Source organism: Setaria italica, chromosome V (assembly GCF_000263155.2).
Source record: "Setaria italica strain Yugu1 chromosome V, Setaria_italica_v2.0, whole genome shotgun sequence".
Classification (NCBI taxonomy): domain Eukaryota; kingdom Viridiplantae; phylum Streptophyta; class Magnoliopsida; order Poales; family Poaceae; genus Setaria; species Setaria italica.
The window spans coordinates 2,034,725-2,059,116 of NC_028454.1; the positions used below are offsets into that span (position 1 = coordinate 2,034,725).

The following is a 24,392-nucleotide window of genomic DNA, read 5'->3' on the forward strand; positions in this document are numbered from 1 at the left end:
ATAGCTTAGAAATCATGGAATCAAGTGTTTTTAAATAAAAAAAGTCTTGGTTCTTTTTTCCCAAGTCTATTGTTTAGTTGACATGTATTATCCATATTTTGGTGGGGATTAGGGAACTGTTTGCATTATCCATTGTCCTGGAAGCATTCAAACCACCAAGCACTGATTAAGTATTAATTTTTGTTCCACGTCAATGATGTGTAAGGTATGGTTTTAGGTTTTCGATTCTTCTTTTTAGAGAAATGCATATGACAAGACAGCCAATACATTGGGCTAAAAACATAATTATTTGGAACTTTGGAAGCAAGCAAAGAATATAGACATCTGAGATGAAGGCAGTCTCAACTATTGAGGGAAAACTTATGATACTTTTTCCCCTTTTTTCAGTATCAAGTGTTTAAGATCAGACAATCTAATGTCCTCTTTTACTTGATCTGTAGAAATAACCAATCAAATAGCTCACACTTAATTACCAATTTGCATTGCAAATAACTGCGTTGCAATGTGAAAACTTGCAATGCTCTGCTAATTGTTTGTCAGAGGGTTGTCCTAATAAAACGAAAGAGGCCTTGTAAATGGTTACGGACAGCATATCTAAGGGGCAATTTGATGCAGTGAGGTACTGAGGTTGCCCTGGCATCTGCTTGTCCTAAATCTTCCTGCAAATTATTGGAAGGTCGTATTCCTATCATGAATGGAAGCATTATTGGCGGGGCGGCGGCGGAGGTTGCGACGGGAGTGGTGGGGGTAGCAGTGAAGGAGACGGCGGGTTTTAATCGGACGGTTAGGAAAACTCCGTACGAATCTCCAACGCTGCCCAACAGCTTCCGAGCTTCTGGAAGAGTTTCCTGGACAAGGATAGTATGAGAAACGTGAAGGTTTTCATCAGGACCAACGCAAGGGGTAAGGATCCAACCCAATTTTCATCGTATCAAATATTTAGTTCGTGTTCGGGGTAAATTATTCAACGTAATATTTTTTCTTATTATATTAAACTTCACCATTTTGGACCAGCAACATGTGGGTTTCGACTAAGATGCAAACTTTCAAGTTTGCCAGCATTTGTAAAGTGAATTACTATAGAATGCTTGCTGCAGGTGAGGGAATAAAGGTGCAACGAATCCCTCAGCTGTGCTAATCCAAAAACCCAATCCAGATATAGGGTTAACAAATATGCCGAGTTAAATTTGCCCAGTCAGGGTTATATCTGCACTGGTGAGACAAGTGTGCCAAGTCTGTCGTGTTTTTGGATTGGCACAGATGAGGCAATCGTTGCGCCTTTATTTTTTATCAGCATATATGACATCGCAGATGTAAGGTGCAGAGGGTTAACACAAATATTCCCAGTCAACTTGGCCACAACAACACCTCTTGACACTGGGAATAGAAACATGTCAGACTAGGTTGCTGACTGATATTTAACAATCAATAACAAGTGCATCGTTACAGTTTGTACACCTTAACTAAGAGCAATTCTTATTCTATAAACTATCACTGTACATATATACAACTGTTATGACTCAATTTACTCAGTAACTTCGTGCGCTATCATACAATGAAAATACAAAATTTGGAAGTATAATGCTAAACCCATGCTATCCTTCTCCCAGATTTGCTAGCGAAAGCATACGGCACAATGAGATGTAGCATTTTATCCATGCTAATCTCAAATAAGACGGGGCTGTGCACAAATATTGAGATGAGGCCTCAAAGTAAGTTGGTTTTGCAGTAGAAGGACAATCAAGTGATCTGATTAGCTCATGGACTGGTAGGACTTTGAATTTTGTTGGTGGATTCATAGCAACATTGTGCACCTTATGCTCATAGATCTTCCCATTCTTGTCGAGTTTATACACAGAAGCGCCATCAAAGCGACCGAGCCCGTCCCACGGAACTCGAGGAATGCCGTGGGCAATCCAGCGAATCATGATAAGGTTCTCAGCAGGCTGCCATATACTGACTATATCAACCCACAGTGCTTTGAAAAAGATCCGGCCAGTAAAACGTAGTGCCCAGAATATCCTTTTGTAATTTTCCAGGCCCTTGAATGTATTCAAAGGATCTTTGAAGACAATGTCATCTCTGAAAAAATGTAACAAATAGAATTAGGGAAAAAAAATGATACGACACAACAGCTAACGAGCTCTAAAGAAAATGTGACCTAAGTGTTGCCACAATCTACAGTTGCAGACCAGAGCTACCCAATTCAAGCAAGAACTCATGTCAAGCATCAAACCAGTACAGTACACAGTGAAGACTGAAGATTGAAATAACAGCTGTACATACTGATGCAAAGCTAACATGTTAGTACAGAAACAGCATACAGTATTTTTCTGTTATCTTAATTGCTCTTCTGGGTATGTGAGTTAACATTATACAGTTCAGAAAATGCTCAAAGGAACAGTGGTATACTGCGTTGTATGCAAACCAAATCGTTCAAAGCTACTGACTACAGAAAGGTTAAAGACAGACTTCATTTCTTTCACAAAAGGGAGGAAGACTTAGCATTATGTTTGCAGTACAGTAAGAAGGTTAAACATGAAATGGAGAAGCTGATAAAGTTAGCCAAAACAAAATGTACATGAGCAACCAATAACTGACACAGATGCATTTGAATAAAAGTCTGACAATCAGACGATACTACAACAACAGCAGCATCAAAGCCTTTCAGTCCCAAGCAAGTTGGGGTAGGCTAGAGTTGAAACCCAACAGGAATCAGACGACACTGCAGAACAATAAAAATCTTGACTGAATGAGGATGCGTTTAAATAGTCACGTAGCTTGAAAAAAATGAGAAAGGGTGGCAGACCTTGACCCAACTATGAAAACCATTAGACGTAATATAAGGTTGTGTCTAATAATCAGTGAGCCCGGAGTTGAGGACTAAACTAACAACAGGAAGGCAAGGTGACAAATATCAATCACATAAATACAAAAAATAACTGAAACAAGATGTCATATCATAACAAATCTAATCATGTGAACGGCACTAAAGGCTCAAGTTTAAGGCTTATAATTTCTCCGGTCAACATTTCAGTACATCATGGGGATGTTCAACTCAAAATCTACACTGCAGGAGTCCAGGGTCATCACACAGTCCTTGAAAATACCCTCGTTTGCTGATAGCTGAAGATGACAGCTCAATATACAAACCCCCATACAGTCTGTGTCCAAATTAACATTATATAGGGGTTAAAATATCTGAGCTTCAGTTCTGAATATGATTCTAACATAAAAAGACAATGGGGCATATAGAAACTAACCATACAAATGAACAAATACGAATTGAAATAAGATGTCATATCATAACAACCTCCCAGTCTCCAGTCAAAAAAAAAAAAAGTCAGCCACTCCACATTGCAGTTCATTATGGGGATGGTTGACTCAATCTCAACACTATAGGAGTATTGGTTCATCACATAGTCCTTGAAAATACTCATGTTCTCCAACAGCTAAGAACGCAACTCTATAGACAAGGCCATCGCTCATATCCATAAACGGACTATATCCTAATTAACATTATGTATGGACAAATATATGAGCTTCAAATCTGAATATGACTCTTCAGATGCTAGATGACAACTTTAACAAGCAGACCAGTAAGAAACACCAACAACGCTCCTCCATTCCTACTCCAAGACTAGCCACTGCATCAACGGTGATGGTACTCTAGCTAAGCTAAACTATCATTTCCAGCCAAAAGCAATATCGTAAGATAGGGTCGAATTCTCAATCAGTCAAGAAGCAAAGTGTTGCTGTCCACCATGATCTCTGAAATATTTACAACTGCTGATTATTGGACCGCATTCTGAACATAATCAAGTCTATATACAAATCTGTGTTCCTTAACGAGAAAAAAAAACACAGATCTGTCCAGTGGCAGCTAGTGTAGATCACAAGCTACATGAGAAGGCAGCTTAACTTAAGGTATACACATGTCGTAATTAGAAGTAGCCAAGTAGGTGCAGTGACAACTCTTAGCAGGTACTGAAAAGTCTCCCTAATAATGAATTGAAGCGCTTACCTCTGAAAAAGACCAAACTTTTACCACTAATTCAATTCGAATCCGCCTAAAGAAGCTCAACTAAACCACAAAGAATCAAACTTTCATCAATCCAAGAGGGAGGCGAACCTGTAGATGTCGAAGCTGGGCTCCTTGTAGAGCACATCGGGGAGCTCCTCCCTGAGCGTCCGGATCGCGTACCCCATGTTGAGGTAGTACCTCTGCCTCTCCTCCTCGTCCTCCTCCCGCCGCCTGGACGCCGCCGGCGACTCCGAGGGCGTGACCGGCGCGGCGAAGAGCGGCGGCGTTGGCGGGACCGGCAGCCGGCCCTCCCGCACGGGGTCGGCGACCCTGATCACCCGCCTCTTCCCCGCCTCCCCCTGCTTCACGCGGGCCCCCGAAGCCGCCACCGCCACGCCCCTCCTCCTCGCCGGCGGCCGCGCCGCCGCGAGGTCCGGCAGGTGCAGGAGCTGAGCCATGCCCTCCCCCACTCCTCTGTTTTACGCTTTTCCTCTTTGGTTTTGGCTCTGGTGGTGAGCTAGAGAGAGAGAGAGAGCAAACGTGCCACTCCTAAACGTATCACTACTCGTCTCCCTCTCCCACAAGCTGACACGCCGTGAATATCTATCTGATCTGGCTCGTGCCACTCATAAACGTGTCACTACTTGTGGGCCCTCTGATAGGTTTGATCGTCTAAAAAAGGTGATGTAGCGCCAAACTCTCAACACAGAATATTACAGACAGATCTTTCAGTTTTGTTTCTTTTAATTTTATTCCATTCTAAACTTTTTCTAGCTTTAACCAAACTCGTATTAAAGGATATTAATGGCGACAGTGCCAAATAAATGCATAATTAAAGAGACATTTTATGATGAATTTATAAAAACAAATTTGATGAATGTTTTTTTATAAATCTGATAAAAATAAAGAAATTAAATTTAGGATAAAACCAAGATTATCTATAATTTGGAATGCAGTGAGTACTAACAAATTACCATTCCAATACAACAACGTGGAGCGCTAGCTCGCAGATGATATGATGAACTAGACCGGACCCGCGAGGAGTCTAGCATAAGACGACGAATATCTTGCAACGAGCTAGTTGGGGGACCTAAAAGTTGGCAACATGACGAGCCTTGTGGGTTCAACGAATGAGCCGCGAAATGGCCGTCGTCATCGAGCTTACGACCGCAACCTCAAGACCGATCCAGAGGAGGCCACGACGGCCGGCCGGCATGCATTGAGAGAGCTACTCGTCTAGGAGCATCGGAAAGCGACGTGAGAGAAGAGGTTAGCTGACAGGCCTTTCCACTCTAAAAACGGGCGGTTCCTGTCACTCACCCAACCGGCCTGATCGGACCTGTTTGATTTGGTGTTGTTAAGCTCAATTCGACAGATTTTATATTTAAAAAAAAAGATTAAAAGATGCAAATGTTTATATCTTTAGCTTTCAAACTTTGCTCCCATCACGTCATGAGTTCTCCAAGTGTGCTTGCCTTGCTTTGCTTTCAAACTGATCGAAGACCGCTGGGTGTTCACACTCCGTACGAGCGAGAAGTGTGATTGATGGCTCCGGCCGGCCAGCAGGCGGCCACCGAGGTCGGTGGATGACTTTGCTTCCCTGGCCGGCCGTTTGGTGTGTCGGCGTTGGCTTGGGTATCCCACTCGGTCAACTGCGTATCTTTTCATCTTTAATTTCCTGGGCGGAATGCTAACGCATCGTACCAGGATATAACCTTTTTATTTGGCTTTGAAGCAAAGCAAAAAGGTTGGGACCTGCTTTCTAAAAAGAAAAAAGAAAAGGTAGTTGTTATCCACATCACTGCAATGCGTTGAAATTCGAATATAGCTTTTCTCGGTAATATTAAAAAAAAATTGCGAAACAGTAACATTCAAATTAATCCCCCAGCTTTGTCCCAAAGGTTTACATTGAACCCTTGAAGGCTATATGCATATATGATGTATTAAGTCCTCTTAATTAACTTCCCTTGTTGGGTCAAAATGAGCCTTGGGCTGATGTGGCCATGTGGGTCCGTGACATGTGTATGAGTCGTGGGCACCTTATAGATGAGTTCAAATGTTAGAATTTGGTTGTTTACTCCTCTCATGCCAGATTAGAATATGGGCTAGACAAATTACAGCAAACTCAGACTTTAGGGCAGCTCCATGGGATCACCTATAGTTTAGGTCTAATTTTCCAACTTGCCAATCCCGGCCCAGAAGCCACACGTACTATATAGCTTTGCAGTATTTCTCTATGATAGATGAGCCTATTTCTTAGATAAAAAGTTACGATATGATTTCGCTAGCTCTTAGATTAAATACTTCGAGGCTTAAGCTGGCATGCTTGTGTGCTTCTTCATTATTGTAAACATTGCTAAGGCATTAATTGGTGGTAACAATTTATTGTTTGTGTTTTTGTATGTATCGAATGTTGCTTTTGTTGTTGAAAAATGAAAAAAAGAAAAAGAGAGAGGCTTTGTTAGTACATTACTAACAGTTTGAACATTCCACCTTTTCTTCGTATACTAATCTGCCTTTGTATTAAATTTAGTCAATTAACATTTTTTAAGAGAATTTAGTCAATTAACATTGTTTGCATATAAACAAGCGAGCACACATGCATGTCATATTGGATATGAAACCAAGCGATGAGGCTTGTTACATGTATCAGCACCGCGTACCAGTCATTTTGCATACTGCCACTAAGGATGAGTTTTGATCTAGAACACAATCACTTTATAGACGGTCAGAGTGCCAACTTATGTGTAGAAAGGAGTATATGGTAGTTTGCTCGGCTTGAACGTACGCCCTCCAGGTCATGGGAAGGCGTGTAGGGTCATCGAGCTCAACAGGAGCTGCTGCATGCCTTTCTCGCTGGTCACCTAACGTGTTACGTCAAGCATGAGATGAGCATGAAAACACACATTTCCAGACACATACTCCAATTACCTAGCAATATATAAACCGGCACATTATTTTACAACAGTTACAAGACACAGCTATATGTCTAGCAAGCTATTTAGGCCAATACAGTAAGAAACAACAACGGAATGATGTGCCAGTACGTAGTGCTAAGGGCTCGTCATCTGATCAGATCAATCCTCTCACCAAGACCAACATATGCAAAGAGGTAACCAAAGCTAGCAAACAAGACCTGATCAGCACAGAACTAGCAGGTGACTACGTGCTTAGTTGAACTCTCTCCTGACAACGCGCATACACGATATACAGAGTGCAAGCTAGGACGGAAACTAGTTACGGAGTACGATCGATGAAGCTAGATGAGGAAATAAAACTGCTGGCCAGATGAGGTAAAGCTAGGTAGCTCGGTCATCAGTGGTTGCCGCCGCCGTTGGCGCCCCAGAGGAAGGCGCCGATGGCGAAGGTGCGCTTGTGGTGGAGGGTGCCGGTGGCGGGGAGGCCGTACTCGGAGAGGAGGCGGTCCAGCTGCCACTCGGGCATCGCCTCGTACTCCTCCCGGGTATACCTCGGGTAGTGCAGCGGCATCTGGAAGTAGTGGCCGCCGCACCCGACGCCGGCCTGCCGGTGCTGCTGCTGGCCGCCGTCGTCCCTCTTCCCCCCGTACGACGACGACCTCGCCGCCGCCTCCCGCCCGCCGTCCGCCGCCATCATCGTCTCCATGGAAGATACAAGATCTGGGATCTCTTTCTCTCTTTGGTCTCTACAACTACAAAGCCTCGTGTCTCTCGATCGTCGGGATCGATCTGCGGGGAGAGATCGTGGGGGTGGACGCCTTTTATACTGCCTTTTAAACTACAAAGCTACGGTCGCGAGTGCTCTCTCTCGCCTCTCGGGCACTCACGAGAAATGCAACCAGCTAGCAGCAAACCGACTTGCAGAGCAGCAGGCGGCCTGCGGCAAGAGCGAACGGGTGGCCTACGCTGTCAGAGGACGCGTGAAAGCGTACGTGAAAGCGACGCGCGGGCGCGTGTACATGAGCGATCGAGTAACTCGGCATGGATGGACACAGTAGGTGATGGATGGCAAGTGAAGTGGTTGCGTTTACGCAGCCCAGCAGGGCCAGGTGGACGGCGGACGGCGCGCGTCCGTGCCCGGCCCTGCCGCCGGTACGGTGGCGGTTGGCAATTTGGCACCCGCTAGCTCTCGCATGTCAACGCCCACAGCACGGCAGGTTGACCGATCGGAGCAGAGGAAAAAGCGCCCGGAGACGGGTTCGCTTTTGGGGACCTGTGATGTGGGTGGTGGTGGTGCACGGCCGGCTCCGGGCGTTGCGAGGGTCACGTCCTTCACGTGATGCGATGGCGAGGTCCCCTGCAGCGGCGCCCGTCCGTCTGTTGGTCCGGCTGGTTCCGTGCCTCCGTCGATCGTCGTCGTCTCACGTCGTCATTTGATGCATCTAGGAGCGCCCACCATAGCATCCATGCGGCCGGGCGGCAACCTGAAAGGTGAGTGGCTGGTCCGGCCGCCCGGCGGCGTGTTCGGCTGCGGCGAGCCGCAAGTGTATGCATCGTGTGGTGTGGCCCAACCAACCAACCTTGCAGGCGGCAGGCTTCGACTGGGGTGGCTCAGACTTGAGAGACTGCAGTTGGCTGTCTCAGTCAGGTGGCGTAGCCGACGCGAGATGCCAAGCACTAGTACGCGAGATGTTACCAACCGGCGACAGTTCAGGTCAATGCCATGCACCTGTACGCCCGCCCGCTATGGTCCAGTGCTGGAGCATCTGTAACACTTACGAGTGTAATGCATGGTCTAGTGGCCAGTAGTATATAGTGGACGCTAACATCTCAACTAAAACGATGGCACCAGCATTGCTACGTACGTGGAGCAGGTAACACTGCAGACAGTGATGCTACGCACTGAACAAAACAAACCACTACTTGCAACGAAATGCTGTCTTCACTGGTGCTAGTACTCCGTAGTACTTTTGCGCACTTTACATACATCACCAAGATTGGGAATTCGTAAGCAAAAACAAGTTGGCCGAAACAAATTGCAGCAAAAAAAAATCTCATGCAGTGCAGGGCTGCAGGCCCATATGCAAAGGCGCCCTGTTGCCAAAAGGTCGCAACCGAAAGTGGTGCTAGTTGCTACTAGTACACTAGCTGTACTAGTACCGGCCCGCACGCACACGCAGCTGCGACCGGAGCGCATCGAATAAAATCCGCCGGCCGGCGACGGCCGTCCAACCAATCGGTTGGGGCCTGGGGGCAGTCGTCGTCCGCGGCAAAAGGAAGGAAGCAGCCAACCGGAACCCAGGTGATCAGACGGCATGGTGCGTGCATATGATGAGGGCGTCCCGTGATGCAACGGCTGCGACAGCGCTTTTGGCGAGACGGAGGACCCAGGAGAAGCCACGCCCACCACCGCTTGGAGTCGTCGTTGCGTCTCACGAACAAGAATGTGAGACAATAACGTACCGGCTCCCACAGTGGTTGCTCCTCCCATGGTTTCTCAACTTCAACTTGGGCTACGCACGCACACGGCCGGCCGGCGAAAAGAGGACGGCCGGCGAAAATATTTCCCGAATTTTTATACGGCCAGAAGGCCACACGCCGCGCAGCACGGCGGCGGGGACAACGTGGCGCAGCTCCCCGGTAGAGACGCTCACCGCAGACCTGGCCTCTTCTCCCCAGCGGCCGGTGTCCGAGGAGTAGCACCGGAGCGCGGTGAAGCCACGCTGCCGGTCGTTGTAGACGAGCAGCAGCCGGAAGAATTTGGCGCCGCGCCTTCGACATCCCTGGCGAAGAACTCGTACTTCGACATCCCTGGTGGAGATGGAGACGACTTCCAGTTCCAGAACGGCAGGAAGGAATCGAGCTCTGATGAGGAGGCGATCATGGTGCACCACATGAAGATGAACTGCCGAGACCTTCGCACGCATAAACTGCGGTGGATTGGCGAGAAGAGCGGCCTGGTCGTGTTCACGATGGGAGATGGCGGAGGCGCGCACGCGCTGAACCTGCAGGAAGGAACCGTGGAGAAGTTGGCCGACGAGGGCCACTCGTGGGGCAACGCTGTTGGCTTTGAGATGGATTGGGCCGCGTACCTTTTGTCAATCTCAATACCCTCTACATCTGATTCCAAATGTTGACGTACGGCCGTCCTAATTAATTGTTCTGCTCACGACATATTCGTATCTTGATGGACTCTGTTCTACAATGGGAGGATTCAGAGGGACAAAGCAAGAACAGCAAGAGCCAAGAGGTTAGGGAAGACATGACGTTAGCATTCAGAGATACTGGGACTTTGTATATTCAGTGAGTTAGTGTTAATGTTAACCGGTAATGTCTTCACAGTGCAAGCATCTTCAAATAGACTCAAAACTAGTATAGTAAAGGGTGTGCAGAACCCAAAACTAGTATCCAGGCAACATTGACTCAAAAACTGAGGACAGGAAAATAGTTAGTTGCTTGATGTGCAATTCCTTTATGATGGACGAGTGTAAATTGGATAACTTACTATTTCAAATTTCATCTTTTTGCCCTCCACTGATTCTATGGCTCTCTCTCAGAACAACATGATACATAGCTTTAACGATTCATCCATTTTCTTATGATGATCTCAAATTCCCCGTAACATCTTCACATGCTGTACCTAGCATTATTGGTCCACCGCAACAAAAAAAAAAAAGGATGTATGCTGCATTCAGCTAGGAAAATCCAGTTGGATCCTAAGCTAACTAGATAGTTCAGTATTCAACTACAAATTTCAACACACCTGAATAGTCAGAAGCTCATAAACTGATGGATAAAATCTGACCATACAAACACAATAGTTCCTGCCTTCAACTAATAGGACCAAGCCCATTCAAAATGCTGCACATTTAGCAGTAAAAGCAAAGTTCTATGACGTATCCTGATTGCCACTGTCTAATGTGACAAATTCATCAGATTTCCAAATAAAGAAACTGACTGTAAATAGGGATTCTGGATAGAAGACACAGAACGCATCGGCTACCGTTCAATACTGATATTCCTTCCATCAGTGTCAGAGGTAACATAAAAAATTCATCCACACCAACACTCAAGACTGAAGAACAATCTTTAATCATCTTTGATCTGTGACTCCAAAGAAACAATATGGAGCTTGAGCAAAGTCAGAGTCAAGTCAAACCAGCATTGGCCCCTCGCAGGCAAAGCAGCGAACACGCCGGCGACACGCCAGGACACTGAATGCGAACCGGCCAGGCGACGCCACCACACGAGGTCGCAAGCAAAGCAAGCGGAGACGATTGCATTAGGACCAGGCGTCTGTAGCTTCTAAAAGTAGAATGAGCTGCCGGGAGTTGGCTTGGCAGACGATGAGTAGCGGCGGAGCCGGCCGGTGCAGTGGGCGAGCGGCTCAAACGCGGCGGGAGGCAGGCAACCGCTGCGCACAACGATCACGCACCCTCACTCCATCGTGTAAACCGTCGCAGCACCACCTCCGTCCGAGGGCACCGCCCCGCCCGCAGGCTACATCTCCACTCGGCGGCGAGCGGCCATCCCTCACTGGGTCACCGTCGCTCCGCCACGGCGCCACCCGAGTATTAATCGCGATCCGAGTATTTACATATAGACCCCTAAATTAAATTAGGACCCTGTATTTTGCATATAGCCCCCTAGTCGGGGTCCGCTCCTGCTGCTGCCCGTCCGCTGCCGTCCTCCCCGCCGGAATCGAGGAGCCCCATCCCGCCCATGAACCACCGATCTCACCCCCGTAGCAAGTAGGGGGGGGGGGGGGGGGGGGGGCGCTCCATTCGCCGCACCGGGGTCGCACGAAGCGAGCAGCCGCAGTCTTGAGGTCACGGCACGCGACGGGGCCGGGCGGGCATGGCAGCAACAATCGCAGTGGTTTGTCACCTCTTGGTGATCGCGAAGAGGGCGATGCAGCAGTATCAGAGCTCGGCAGACGCCGAGCGCGTCGCCTGGCGATGAAGGCTAAGTATGTGCACATGGCAGCAGCCGGTTCGCCAGGCAAACGCGGTCAAGCGCGTTCCGGCCGGCGCGGCACGGCGCATCTGGCGTCGCGGGCTCGATGCGAACAAAGGTAGGCGCCTCTGTTGGCGCGCTTTGGTGGCGCCGCCGCGCTCCATGGTATCGTCTGGCGGCCTGGCCGTTCACTTCGTCCCTTTCTGTTGCACGACCTTGGCGACAGCCCGGCCGAGAGATGCGCTCCTTTGCACCAGAATACGACCTGCATGCACCGGGCGAAAGCTGGCCGTGCGTCAATGTTGCGTGTCGGACAGCACGCAGCGTCTCAACTATACTGCAGTTGGTCCCTCTGCAGTTGAGTCCCTGTCATGTGGACCCGGACCCACACGGCAGTGACTCAACGCAGAGGCACCAACTGCAGGCGAGTCTCGTCGGCCCGGACAACTCGCTGCGCTCGCGGGGCGTGGCCGGCCGAGGCGCTGCGTGTCGCGAGAACTAGGAGATCAACTACACCGCCGCGGCTTCTGCTACTGCACCTGCGCCCGTGTTCCCCTGCCGCCACTAGGAGATCAATTCCAACAGCGGCATCGAATTTCAATGCGCGGCGGCGTCCAAGGATTGGCCAAATCAACTTCGGCTGCGTCTGAGCTCATGCTCGGTGGAGTGCGTACATGCTGGGGGAAGACCTGCCTGGTAGCCGAAGATGGGGATGCGTGTTAGAATTAGTGGCTGTTTATCTCATGTAACCGAGTACCAATTGTGTTGTACTCGGATGCTATCAAGTTGCAGAGATATAGCTCACGTTAGAGAAAGATTAGTTCATCTAGAACTACAACTTGTAATCTAAACAAACTCACTAAAACCAGGGGGTCAGTAACAAGTTCAGCAGTATGCAGCAGCAACGCACTAAAACCAGGGGCGTAGCCAGAAACTTAACAGTGGTAATTTTTTCAAAATTTAATAGAGTTCAAAAAATTTTAGTGGAAAATTGGAAGCCATAGCCCATAGGGGGCCGTTGAGCTGTGGCGCTCAGGTTTGTTACTCCACTTGCGGTATGCTGACAGGATCTACCAACTACTAAATCAGAAAACTATACTATACCACGTGTAGAAAGCAGGCACGGGTCAGCCGCGTGTAGCAGTAAGCAGTGTCGATGGATCGATCATTTCTTTTTCCTTTTTTTATCCATTTCATTCGTTGACCAAACTCAATCGTGTTACTAGTTGGAATCGATCAGAAAAATTGACAATGGAGCACGTTAAAATGCAGTGCCGAAGCCTGGGGGGTCGCTTTCTGAGATGTAGCATGATCCGCTTCATCAACATTAAGTTTATTGGGACATTGGCAAGGTTTCTAATATCACCCTTTGACTAGCAATGCTATTTACAACAAAATACTATCTTCAATGAAAAGAGATACTCCCTCCGTTCCAAATTATAGGTCGTTTTAACTTTTCTAGATACATAGATATTATTATGTATCTAGACATAGGGTATATCTAAGTGCATAACAAAGTCTATGAATCTAATAAAGTCAAAATAACCTATAATTTGGAACGGAGGGAGTACCATATATGTTATATGAAAGTAAAATTCTAGGCATTCATTCGTGGTTAAAAGGTAAAGAAGATTGGCCTAAGAGTTATTAACAAATCTAGATGGACTTGTTATCCGGACAGGAGGAAGGAAGTAGCTGGCTTCCCGAGCCATGCGTTCACTGGTTTTCTTCAATCATCTGCTCCCAAGACGACTAGACGAGCACATGCCCATGCCAACTTGCACTGACCGGTTCGCGACACGCTCAAACCAGCACGTATAAAATGCCTCCTTGTAGGGGCTTAAACACACACAACAATCGCTCAGCAGGCAGCAATCGATCGTGTTCGACCTCCCTTCTTCATTCAAGACGGAATGGCGGCACCGTCGCGGCGGCCGATGCTCGCCGTCGTCCTCGGCGCCTTTCTGTGCTCGCTGGCGGCGCTCTCCGCGGAGGCCAAGGTGCACCACCACACGTGGGACATCGCCTACCACCGCAAGTCCCTGGACTGCTTCGAGAAGCTGGCCGTGACCGTCAACGGCGAGGCGCCGGGCCCGACCATCCGCGCCACGCAGGGCGACACCGTCGTGGTCACCGTGCGCAACATGCTCGAGACCGAGAACACGGGCATCCACTGGCACGGCATCCGCCAGCGGGGCTCGCCGTGGGCCGACGGCACCGTCGGCGTCACGCAGTGCCCCATCCTGCCCGGCGAGTCCTTCACCTACAGATTCGTCGTCGACAGGGTGAGCGTGCACGCTAACTGCTACAGCTACAACATTTTCATCTGAGCTGATAAGCTAACCTATCCGACGTACGACGTGGTTTCAGCCGGGCACGTACTTGTACCACGCGCACTACGGGATGCAGCGCGTCGCCGGGCTCGACGGCATGCTCGTCGTGTCGGAGTCGGACGGCGTCGTCGAGCCCTTCACCTACGACGAGGAGCACACCGTCCTCCTCATGGACTGGTGGCACAAGAGCGTCTACGAGCAGGCCGTCGGGCTCGCGTCCGACCCCCTCGAGTTCGTCGGCGAGCCACAGTCTCTGCTGATCAACGGCCGAGGAATGTTCGGCTGCTCTCCTGCTGCTCCCGGCGGCGGCGCCGCCGCCTGCAATGCCTCGTGCGCCTTGCCGGCGCTGTTCACCGCCGTGCCGGGGAAGACCTACCGCCTCCGCATCGGCAGCCTCACGTCGCTCTCGTCGCTCAACTTCGAGATCGAGGGCCACTCGATGACGGTGGTGGAAGCCGACGGGCACTACGTGAGGCCGGTGGTCGTGGACAGCCTCTTCGTCTACTCCGGCGAGACGTACTCGGTTCTAGTCAAGGCCGACCAGGACCCGTCCCGGAACTACTGGGCCGCGTCGCACGTCGTCGGCCGCAGGCGGAAGACGCCGAGCGCCATGGCCGTCCTGAGCTACGCCGGGAACGACCCGCGGGCGCCGCCGCCGACGCCGCCGCCAGCGGGCCCCGCGTGGGACGACGCGGCGCCCAGGGTCGCGCAGAGCAGGTCCCTCGCCGCCGCGCACCCGGACCACGTCCTCCCCGCGCCGCCGAGGCCCGACCGCACGCTCCTCCTCCTCAACACGCAGAACAGGATCGACGGCCACGTGCGGTGGGCCATCAACGGCGTGTCGCTCCGGTTCCCGGCGACGCCGTACCTCGTCTCGATGAAGCGCGGGCTCCGGGGCGCGTACGACGACCAGCGCCCCCCGGCGGACGCGTACGACAACTACAGGAGCTACGACATCGCCTCGCCGCCGGCGGCGAACGGGACGGTGGCGAGCGCGGCGTACCGGCTGGCGCTGGGGTCGGTGGTGGACGTGGTGCTGCAGAACACGGCGGCGCTCAACGGCATGAGCGAGACGCACCCGTGGCACCTCCACGGGCACGACTTCTGGGTGCTTGGCTACGGCGAGGGCAAGTTCGAGCCGGGGAGGGACGCGGCAAAGTTCAACCTGAGGGACCCGGTGATGAAGAACACGGTGGCGCTGCACCCGCTTGGGTGGACGGCGGTGAGGTTCGTGGCGGACAACCCCGGGGTGTGGCTGTTCCACTGCCACATCGAGGCGCACGTGTACATGGGCATGGGGGTGGTGCTCGAGGAGGGCGTGGAGAAGGTCAGCCGCTTGCCCAAGTCTATCATGGGCTGCGGACGATCCGAAGGCCACAACTGAGACTATCCGTGGCAATTAACCACGTCATTCTTTCACCACCACCAGATTATCCGTGGCGATTCTTGTAGTATTAATAATTTGTGTACAATTTCATCGAAAAGAATAATTTGTGTACAATTTGTGAATAAATCAAAGCATTTGTACGACTATACTAAGTGGTAAATAAAGGTCTCTTATTTCTTTCTCCTAAAGAAAAAAAAATGTCGCTATGATAATCACTTCACTTGGGATAATTTGTACATAATCGCATGCATGTCTTCTACGCATCGACGCAGGAGACAAATCGGAAGCTAGATGGCTACACGCCGTATATCGTATATTTAAGAACGGATGGAGTATCATTAACGTATATCACTCGTATTTAGCGGTGGCTACAGCTCATTTTTACTGTTATTAGGAGGTATCTTAATCCTGTACTTCTAGTATGTCTTGGTGCTATAGAATGCTACTCAGTTCAGTATTTTCCTAGTTAATTCGCTGGTACTTGGTAGTATGTCTTGCTGAAATGTTATTCAGAGAATGTGCCAAACGAGCTCTAGCGCGGCTGCGCGGGTGGCAAATTTGAAATCTCTCGGTCCAGCCCGCCGGCCGGCAGCAAAGACGCGCCAGCCAGTTGCTGCGATTTCTTTGGCCCAAAGACCTAATCTCCCATTCTTCTGCAGCCCAAGCCCAATCACGTCCTTCGCAATTAGCTAGCCCGTTTTCCAGGCCCAACTTGCTGCCCGTCCCGAAAGCCGAAAAGAACAACTCCCCGTCTCGTTCGATCTTCCCAGCCGACAGCCTCCCTCCACTTCGCCCCAAAAAGGTTTTGCGCCGCCGCGTCCGCCGGGAATGGAAGCCGCGGGGGCCGCGGCAAAGTTCTGCGCCCTCGCCGCCGAGCTCGCCGCCAAGTCCTCTCACGTCGCCGAACTGGAGGCTAGGGTCTCGCTCCTCGAAGCCGAGAACGAGCGCTTGAGGGAGGCCTTGGCGAGGCGAGAAGGCGCGGGAGATCCAAAATCTGGGCGATTGGCGGCGGGTTTACGCCGAAGCAAGCACGAGGAAGCCGAGAAGCTCGGTGGCGGCGCGGCCTGCGACATTATTGAGTTGAGTGACTACGAAGAGGGGCCTGCTGCTGTTGATGCCAACGAGGGGCAGAGCCCGGAGGAGGGCGTCGTTGCCGCCCCTACTCCTCGGAATCGGGTGGTGAGCAGCGAGAGCGAGGATGAAGCCGATGCGGAGGACGCTGAGGGAGGCGGCGGAAGCAACATGGAAAATGGCGCGGGCCTGGAGGACGAGGATGTTTCGGTCACGCCACGGGGTAAGAGGCGGGCGGCGGCTCGGGTGGTCACCAGTGATAGCGAGGATGAGGATGTGAAGGGTGGTGAGCTTGGGAGTGGCAACGATGATGCTGATGATCAGGAGGAAGGCGTTAAGGCCAGCAGGAAGCGAGGGTTGTGTGGAATCAGTGACAGTGATGATGAAATGGAGGATGTCACTGGCGGTGTTCATGTGGTTGTTTCGAAGGCTGCTTCACGTGTAGTTGCGGCGCAGATTGAGAGTGGGGATGATGAGGATGATATGGTTCCCATTTCTCAAGTGCTGAAGAAGATGAGGAAAGAGAGGGCGAGTGAAGATGATGCTGATGATGGATTGCATGAGGCAAAAGGGTGTTCTACTCGCACAACAAGGCGCTCGGCGCGGTTGGTTAGGAATCAGTCAAAAGGGGAACGAGGTTCCCGCCGGGTGAACAACTTTGTTGAACCCAAGGATTATGAAGGGAGTGAAGATGATATGGAAGAAGACAATGATACAGACGGGTTTATAAATGATTCTTCTTCTGAAAGTGCCAGTGGATCTGATGAAGAATCCCATGATGTGTCCGGTACATCCGTTCTGAATGAAGAATCCTCTCCAAGACCAGAAGAGTCTGATCCTGTGGCAGACTACGCAGGTGTTATGGCTCACATAGGCCGTAAAAAGAAAGCTAAAGACTGGAAATTTGAGGCAGATATGCTAGCAGCATTCGCCGAACATCCTGAGCTTTGCCTGAAGGCTGTTTGTGCCCTCTATCGGAAGCAAACTCAGGAGGAACAGTTGGAAAAGGCCGCTTTGCTTCATAATAAGCAGGGATTTAGCCACATCGATGCCCATTGGTATGTTGCTGTGCTAGCTATTTAGTTTATTTTCTTGCAGATTCATTGCTAGTCAGAAGAAGCAAGGGGATGGTTGTGGAAATATTCATTTAACTAGTCTTCCTTTAGGTGAAAAAATGATGTAAAGTCATTGGGTGGTTGCAACTTCTACTGCGTGCTCTGTTTATTTGTTTATTTCAATTTGGAAAGTAGTACTAGTACCTTATTTTCGTCCTTATGTTACTGTAGTTTTTTTATAGCAAGATACATCACGTGGGTTGAACTGCTAAATGTGACAAAATTTCTTGTTACAAATTAATATTGTATTAGTTTAATATTAATATTGTATTAGTTTAGTACTCTGCATTGCTACTGAGGTATTGACGATAATTTGATGCACATAGACACTGTAAAATAAGTAATTAACTAAAAAATCTACATAGATTCACTAAGTTTTTTTAAAGATTGGTCATCATAATGCTCAAAAAAGTTGTCTATGGTTTTGTTCATCTAAAAGGTTTAGGTTGAGGGCCTTGCTGAGGGGAAATTTCAGTGCTATGTAACTCGCACAACCATATTGATGCATTTGCTTTAGCTCCTAGTCTACTGTAATATTCCTCTTTAAAGAGTAAAGTAGAATGAAATGATGAGCACTAAGAGAGTTTTTTCATGTTCTTAGTCTGATGATATTTTGATTACACTGTGCTGTTCATTGTAGGGGATCTTGCATAGCAGAATTTCTTCTGGATGGTGATCGGGATGGTCCACTGAAGAAGACCATCGATGATTTGGAGGAGCATGATTCTAATGCTCTTGGGTTCTGTCGCAGGGTGGCTTCAAATTACTCAAAACAACTGTTTGCAATTTATCAGAACAAGGAGGACCCTTACTTTCATCCATAGCTCTGGTAACCCGTATACCGTAGGCTTACCTTTTGTCCCTCGTAATGTTTTATCGTCTGTCTGCCTTGCTGTTTTCACTCTTTTGTACATATGTGTTTAGTTATTGGATCTTCTGGAGAAGTTAGGACCGGTTAAGTTTGGCCCTGATGTCTCACTAGGATGCTTGTGTAGCAAAACGAGTGTCCTATCGTGTTTGTGTTCTAGTCTGGTGGATGCTTAAGTGCCTGTGCTGCACTCCTGTTTAATACATCCTTGAGAGACTCTGCTTATTGACTTGGGGGCATGGAGCCTCCCTCCCTTCCTGCAAATGGATGCATGACCAATTACTTAATAATACTTCCAAAGTCATATGCACTTATGAGTGCTTTTGATCTAAGAGTTCATGATAACGTTTTTATACAAGAGATGAATTATAGTGTAGGTTAAATATTAATAACAACTAAGGTCCCATTTGGATCCTTGGAATTAAATTCCATTCTAATAATCATAATTTAGACACAAATTAATTAAGCTAATATAGTTGTATGTGGAATATATTTGTATATTATTGTTGGCCATATGAGAGATACTTATGTGCTGCACTTATGGCATAGGTAAGCGAGTCAAAGAGCGTGCTATAAGTTGCACATTAGAAATCATGAGGATCTATAGAATCAATTTCCATCTCCCACCCCATAAATTTAAGATAGGCTTATATATAAACTTTGGAAAGTTGTGGAATGCCACATTCCAAGATAAATAGTCTACTTCATTAAATAGATTTCAATTTCGAAGGGATCCAAACGGGGTCTAATAGAATTTCAGCGGAGTCATGCAGTTGCTTTTGATGCAAAACAATAATAATTGGAACACCCCACTAATTTACCTGGCCAAGTCCATCGTAAGCTGCGGACGATCAGGGGCCTCGACTGAGGTGCTATCACGTTCTTATTCTCTCAACCAGCTATCGGTGGCAATTTTTTACAATTGTTAAATTTTGTGCAAACATTTAGAAAATAAAATAATCTCTGTACAATTTTGTGAAAATTAATATGCGTACAATTTCTGAATAAATCAACTCAAGTTGTTTGGATAATCACCATGGATCGATGGATGTCTCGCCGCCACCGGCATCTCGTTAGCGGAAAATGCAAACATCGGTCCTAGGTTGGAGGCTCAAACTGGGTGGACAGGTCTACCATAAAAAACTTGACAAATTAAACTGCGTTGCAATCACTATTATTGTTGAGAGGGTATGTTTTTATTATTGTATTTTTGTACTAATGGTGTTGAGTGACAGATAGAGCTCTCTATCTTTTTTCTCGTAAAGAAGAAATGGCCGTGATCATTATTCAGTCAGTGGAATCACACCTCGCATAGGTGCTGGTGCTGCCATTGCCGAAACTTAGATAGTGTTTGGTTCGTGCTAAGGTAATGTAAACGCAAAGGGAATCAAATTACAGTGTATTTAGAGGTGGAATAGGTGATTGCCCTCTTTGTTTGGTTGCACTCTGGTAACGTAATCAGATTACTGTGTGGGTGCTATATCTGATTACGGTGGGGGAGGAGGGGTAACAAGCTTGTATAGATATTATTTAGGTAAGGGATTCGATTACAATGTCAATTGATTACAAACCACCGCAACCAAACATATGTAATGGGATTCGTTACCTTCAGTAATCGGATTACGTTACATTTGAGCTAACCAAACACTACCTTAGTTGCATTTGAGATCTCTGGGTGGTGGTACACTGGTGCTGTGGCTATCATGTAAGTTGGTCTAATCCACAATCAAAAGTGATCAATTAACAGAGTGTTTTTTAAGGAAAAAAAATGCATGTTTGGTTTGAGTCATGGTACCGTCCAGAACCATCCAAATATAAACTTGGATCCTAATCGCTCCAGTTGCTTCGAAATCTAATTCTAAACTCTTATTTATATTTCTAGATACTGAATAGCCTTTCAAATTCTACGGCGTGTGAGGATTGAAAACGGGCATGTGGGAATTTTTTTATACATATATGGCAGTTTGGAGAATTTGGTCTCCTGTTGCTTAGAAAGCTTCAACTTCAATCTCCAGTGCGATTTCCGCATCGTCATGCAAAATCTACCGTGTTCTCATGCCAACCGTACTACTATACTACCACCAATATTTTTCTTTGAAAAGTACTACTACTAATATTGCAGTTAGAGCTAAAAGCAAATACATGCCGAAGCTAATTCTGACATACAAAATGTTGCCAGTGGTTCTCCCAAAAAAAGAAAAAGAAAAGTTGCCAGTGTACGCGCGTACCCGCCTCTCGCGCGCTGGGGGTCCGTCCAGCCCAGCAAAAAGACGGGAGCCACAGCAATTTCTTCGGCCCAAAGGCTTAATCTTCAAACCCCTTTTGGAGCCCGTTCCTCCAGGCCCAACTCGCTGCCCGTCTTGTTAACCCGAAAGCGTAAAAAATTGCCCCCGTCTCCCGTCGCTATCGAGAACGTTCCAACTTCCACCCGACACCCTCCGTTTCGCCCCCAACGGTTCTGCGCCGCCGGCGATGGACGCCGCGGGGGCCGCGGCGAAGTCCCGGGCCCTCGATGCCGAGCTCGCCGCCAAGTCCTCCCGCGTCGCGGAACCGGAGGCCAGGGTGTCGCTCCTCGAAGCCGAGAACGCGCGATTGAGGAAGGCCCTGGCGAGTCGTGCTGCAGGCAATGAGGATCCGAAATCTGGCCGGTTGGCGTCGCTTCTTCTACGCGGAAGCAAGCGTGAGTCGGCCGAGAAGCCGGGAGGGAGTGTGGCCTGCGATGTGATTGAGGTCAGTGACGACGAAGAGGGGTTTATTACTGTTGATGCCAGCAGCAAGGGGAGAAGCCCGGAGGAGGAGGGCGTCGTCGCCGTCCCGACTCCTCGGAAGCGCGCGGTGCGGGCGGTGGCCGGAGAGAGCGAGGATGGAGACGACGCAGGGGGAGGCCGTGGAAGCAGCAGGGGAAACAGTGTGGGCGTGGGTTTGGAGGACGACGATGTCTTGGTGTCGCCACGGGGTAAGAAGCGGGCGGCGGCGCGGGTGGTCACCAGTGATAGCGAGGATGAGGCTGTGAATGACGGCGAGCTTGGGAGTGGCAAGGATGGTGTTGATGATCAGGAGGAAGGTGGTAAGCCCAGCAAGAAGCGTGGGTTTTGTGGAATCTGTGACAGCGACGATGAGGATACCGCTGAGGGTGTCGAAGTGGTTACTTCGAAGGCTGCTTCACCGGCGCAGATTGAGAGTGGGGAGGATGAGGATGAAACGATTCCCATTTGTCAGGTGCTGAAGAAGATGAGGAAAGAGAGGGCAAACCATGATGGTGGTGGTGATGATGAATTAGGTGAAGCGAAAGGGTGTTCTACTCCCCCAACAAGACGCTCGGCTCGGTTGGTTAAAAATCAGTCTAAAGGGGGACGGGCTGCACGCCGGGTTCTCAACTTTGTTGAACCCAAGGAATATGAAGGGAGTGAAGATGATATGGAAGAGGATGATGATATGGAAGATTTCATAATAAATGATGAGGATTCTTCAGAAAATGCCAGTGAATCTGTTGAAGAATCCTGCGACGAACCGGAAGTGTCTGGTACATCTGTTCTGAATGAAGAATCCTCTCCAGGACCAGAAGAGTCTGACAGTGAGGTAGACTATGCAGATGTTATGGCTCGCATAGGCCGTAAAAACAAAGCTAAAGACTGGAAATTTGAGGGAGATATGCTAGCAGCATTCGATGAACATCCCGAGCTCTGCCTGAAGGCTGTTTGTGCTCTCTATCGGAAGCAAACTGAAGAGGAACAAATGCATAAGGCCACTTTGGTTCATAACAAGCAGGGATTTAGCCAGATACATGCCCCAAGGTATGTGTGTATGCACCTCATTGTCTTGCTGCGCTAGCTATATAGTTGATTTCCTAGCAGATTCATTGCTGGTCAAAAGAAGCAAGGGGATGGCATCGGACAGAACTTGAATTTCAGCATTGTAGGAACCTTCTTGCGTGCATATATTTATTTTGCACCTTTTCCTTTAGGTGAATGAAGGATTTAGTTAGTGGTCGGTTGGAACGTCAATTGTGTGTGTGCTCTGTTTATGTGTGTTTAGTTCCATTTCTGAAGTACTACTGATACCTTATTTTCTTTCTCATGTACTGTAGGTTCATATCAAGGTTCATTATGCAGATTGAACTACTAATTACAAAATATGGTAAAATTTCATGTTAGGAATCAATGATAAATTAATAGCTCTGTATTGCAACTGAGGTATAAATGAACATTGGATGCACCTGGACATTGTAAATTAACCAAAATAAGCTGTATAGACTCATTAAGTTGACCATGGTAATTCTCAAAAGGTTGGCTACAATTTTTGTTCATCTGAAAAGTTTCATCAGAGGGGAAATTTCAGCGCTGTTAACTTGCATAACAAGGTGCATGAATTTTGTGTAGCTCCAAGTCTACTGTAGTATTCCACTTTAAAGAGTGATGTAGAATGAAATGACAAGCACTAAGGGATGTTTTTCGTGTCCTCAGTCAACTGACATTTGATTACACTCTGCTGTTCATTGCAGGGCATCTCGTATAGCAGAATTTCTTCTGGATGGTGATCTATATGGTCCAGTGAAGAAGAACATCTCAGATTTAGTAGAGTATGATCGTTATGCTCTTGAGTTCTGTCGCAGGATGGCTTCACATTACTCAAAGCAACTGTTTGCAATTTACCAGAATAAGGAGGACCCTTACTTTCATCCATAGTTCTGGTAACATGTACACCTTGGGTTGACCTTTTGTCCCTCATGGTGTTTTGCCAACTGTCTGCCTTACTCTTCTCACTCTTTTGTACATACGTGTTTAGTTGTTGGATCTTCTGGGGGGAAGTTAGGATCTGTTAACTTTGGATGCTTGTGTAGGAAAACGAGCGTCCTATTGTGTCTGTGTTGTGGTCTTGTGTGTGCTTAAGTGCCTGTGCTGCACTTCCTGTTTAATATACACCTTTAAGATAATCTGTTTATTCGGCATGAAGCCTCCTCTGCAGCAAATGTATGCATGGCCAATTTACTATCGCTGCAAATGATGCTTTTGATCTCGAGTTTATTACACCATTTTATACAAGAGATGAATTGTAGTGTAGGTTAATGGTATTAGTAAGCAATAGAATTTCAGGAGAATCCTGCATTTGCTTTCGATTTAAACCATTATTAAATGGAAGGGGCCCACTAATTTACCTGGTCAAAAACTGGCCAGGTTGATACTGAATTCAGGCTTATGGAGAACATAGCGATTTCTTTTTTTGCTGAGTTGCTGAAATTTGTTTTAGGTAATGCGTGTAGGGATCTTGGCCAGCAGTCTGTATGATGTTTCCCTTGTAACCTATAAGTTATTTCTTGTTGCATTCCTAGCAGGAAAGCAACATAAAAAACTTTATGGATCTTGCAAATTGGCCGCATATTTTAGGAATGGGTCCTGGCCACATATCTTAGGCATTGGGTCCTGCAGCGCAGGACCAACATTTAAGCTGGCAGACATGAGGCATAATCTTCCATTTAGATGCATAAAGCATGGAGTAGTTAGCTCATGCCTGTACAACTAGGTGGCAAAAACCCCTCCGTGCAGACCGTGACCGTGACCATGATAGAGACTGATACCCATCCAGCTGATCAATGTAAGTAACTACTGCTGTACCAATTACAAGGGTATAACTGTTCCTCTCTTTCACTAAGAGTAGCAAAAACCGCACGAGCTTGAAATATGTAATGGTCAGAGCTCTTGTCAGCAATTGAATACTGAATA

The 24,392-nt window shown here is 48.2% G+C and overlaps 5 protein-coding genes across 5 annotated transcripts; 3 read left to right on the top strand and 2 right to left on the bottom strand.

Annotated features, from left to right (window-relative positions):
• Nucleotides 1-1,382: 1,382 nt before the first annotated feature.
• LOC101767206 lies at nucleotides 1,383-4,587 on the bottom strand. Its single transcript, XM_004967430.3, has 2 exons — nucleotides 4,133-4,587; nucleotides 1,383-2,082 (listed from the first exon to the last, which is right to left on the bottom strand). Exons 1-2 carry the CDS (start codon nucleotides 4,480-4,482, stop codon nucleotides 1,596-1,598), a joined length of 837 nt encoding a protein of 278 aa, XP_004967487.1. The 5' UTR covers nucleotides 4,483-4,587; the 3' UTR covers nucleotides 1,383-1,595.
• Nucleotides 4,588-6,931: 2,344 nt separating this feature from the next.
• Nucleotides 6,932-7,749, bottom strand: LOC101767605. The gene has a single exon (XM_004967431.4). It carries the CDS (start codon nucleotides 7,646-7,648, stop codon nucleotides 7,340-7,342), a length of 309 nt encoding a protein of 102 aa, XP_004967488.1. The 5' UTR covers nucleotides 7,649-7,749; the 3' UTR covers nucleotides 6,932-7,339.
• Nucleotides 7,750-13,767: 6,018 nt separating this feature from the next.
• On the top strand, nucleotides 13,768-15,788 carry LOC101768003 (L-ascorbate oxidase). Its single transcript, XM_004967432.4, has 2 exons — nucleotides 13,768-14,183; nucleotides 14,269-15,788. The coding sequence occupies exons 1-2, from the start codon at nucleotides 13,812-13,814 to the stop codon at nucleotides 15,613-15,615; spliced, it is 1,719 nt and encodes a 572-aa protein (XP_004967489.1). The 5' UTR covers nucleotides 13,768-13,811; the 3' UTR covers nucleotides 15,616-15,788.
• Nucleotides 15,789-16,395: 607 nt separating this feature from the next.
• On the top strand, nucleotides 16,396-18,897 carry LOC101768568 (nucleolin). The gene is made up of 2 exons (XM_004971444.2): nucleotides 16,396-17,747; nucleotides 18,445-18,897. Exons 1-2 carry the CDS (start codon nucleotides 16,447-16,449, stop codon nucleotides 18,626-18,628), a joined length of 1,485 nt encoding a protein of 494 aa, XP_004971501.1. The 5' UTR covers nucleotides 16,396-16,446; the 3' UTR covers nucleotides 18,629-18,897.
• Nucleotides 18,898-20,804: 1,907 nt separating this feature from the next.
• On the top strand, nucleotides 20,805-23,641 carry LOC101768400. The gene is made up of 2 exons (XM_004967433.4): nucleotides 20,805-22,466; nucleotides 23,174-23,641. The coding sequence occupies exons 1-2, from the start codon at nucleotides 21,145-21,147 to the stop codon at nucleotides 23,355-23,357; spliced, it is 1,506 nt and encodes a 501-aa protein (XP_004967490.1). The 5' UTR covers nucleotides 20,805-21,144; the 3' UTR covers nucleotides 23,358-23,641.
• Nucleotides 23,642-24,392: the final 751 nt, after the last annotated feature.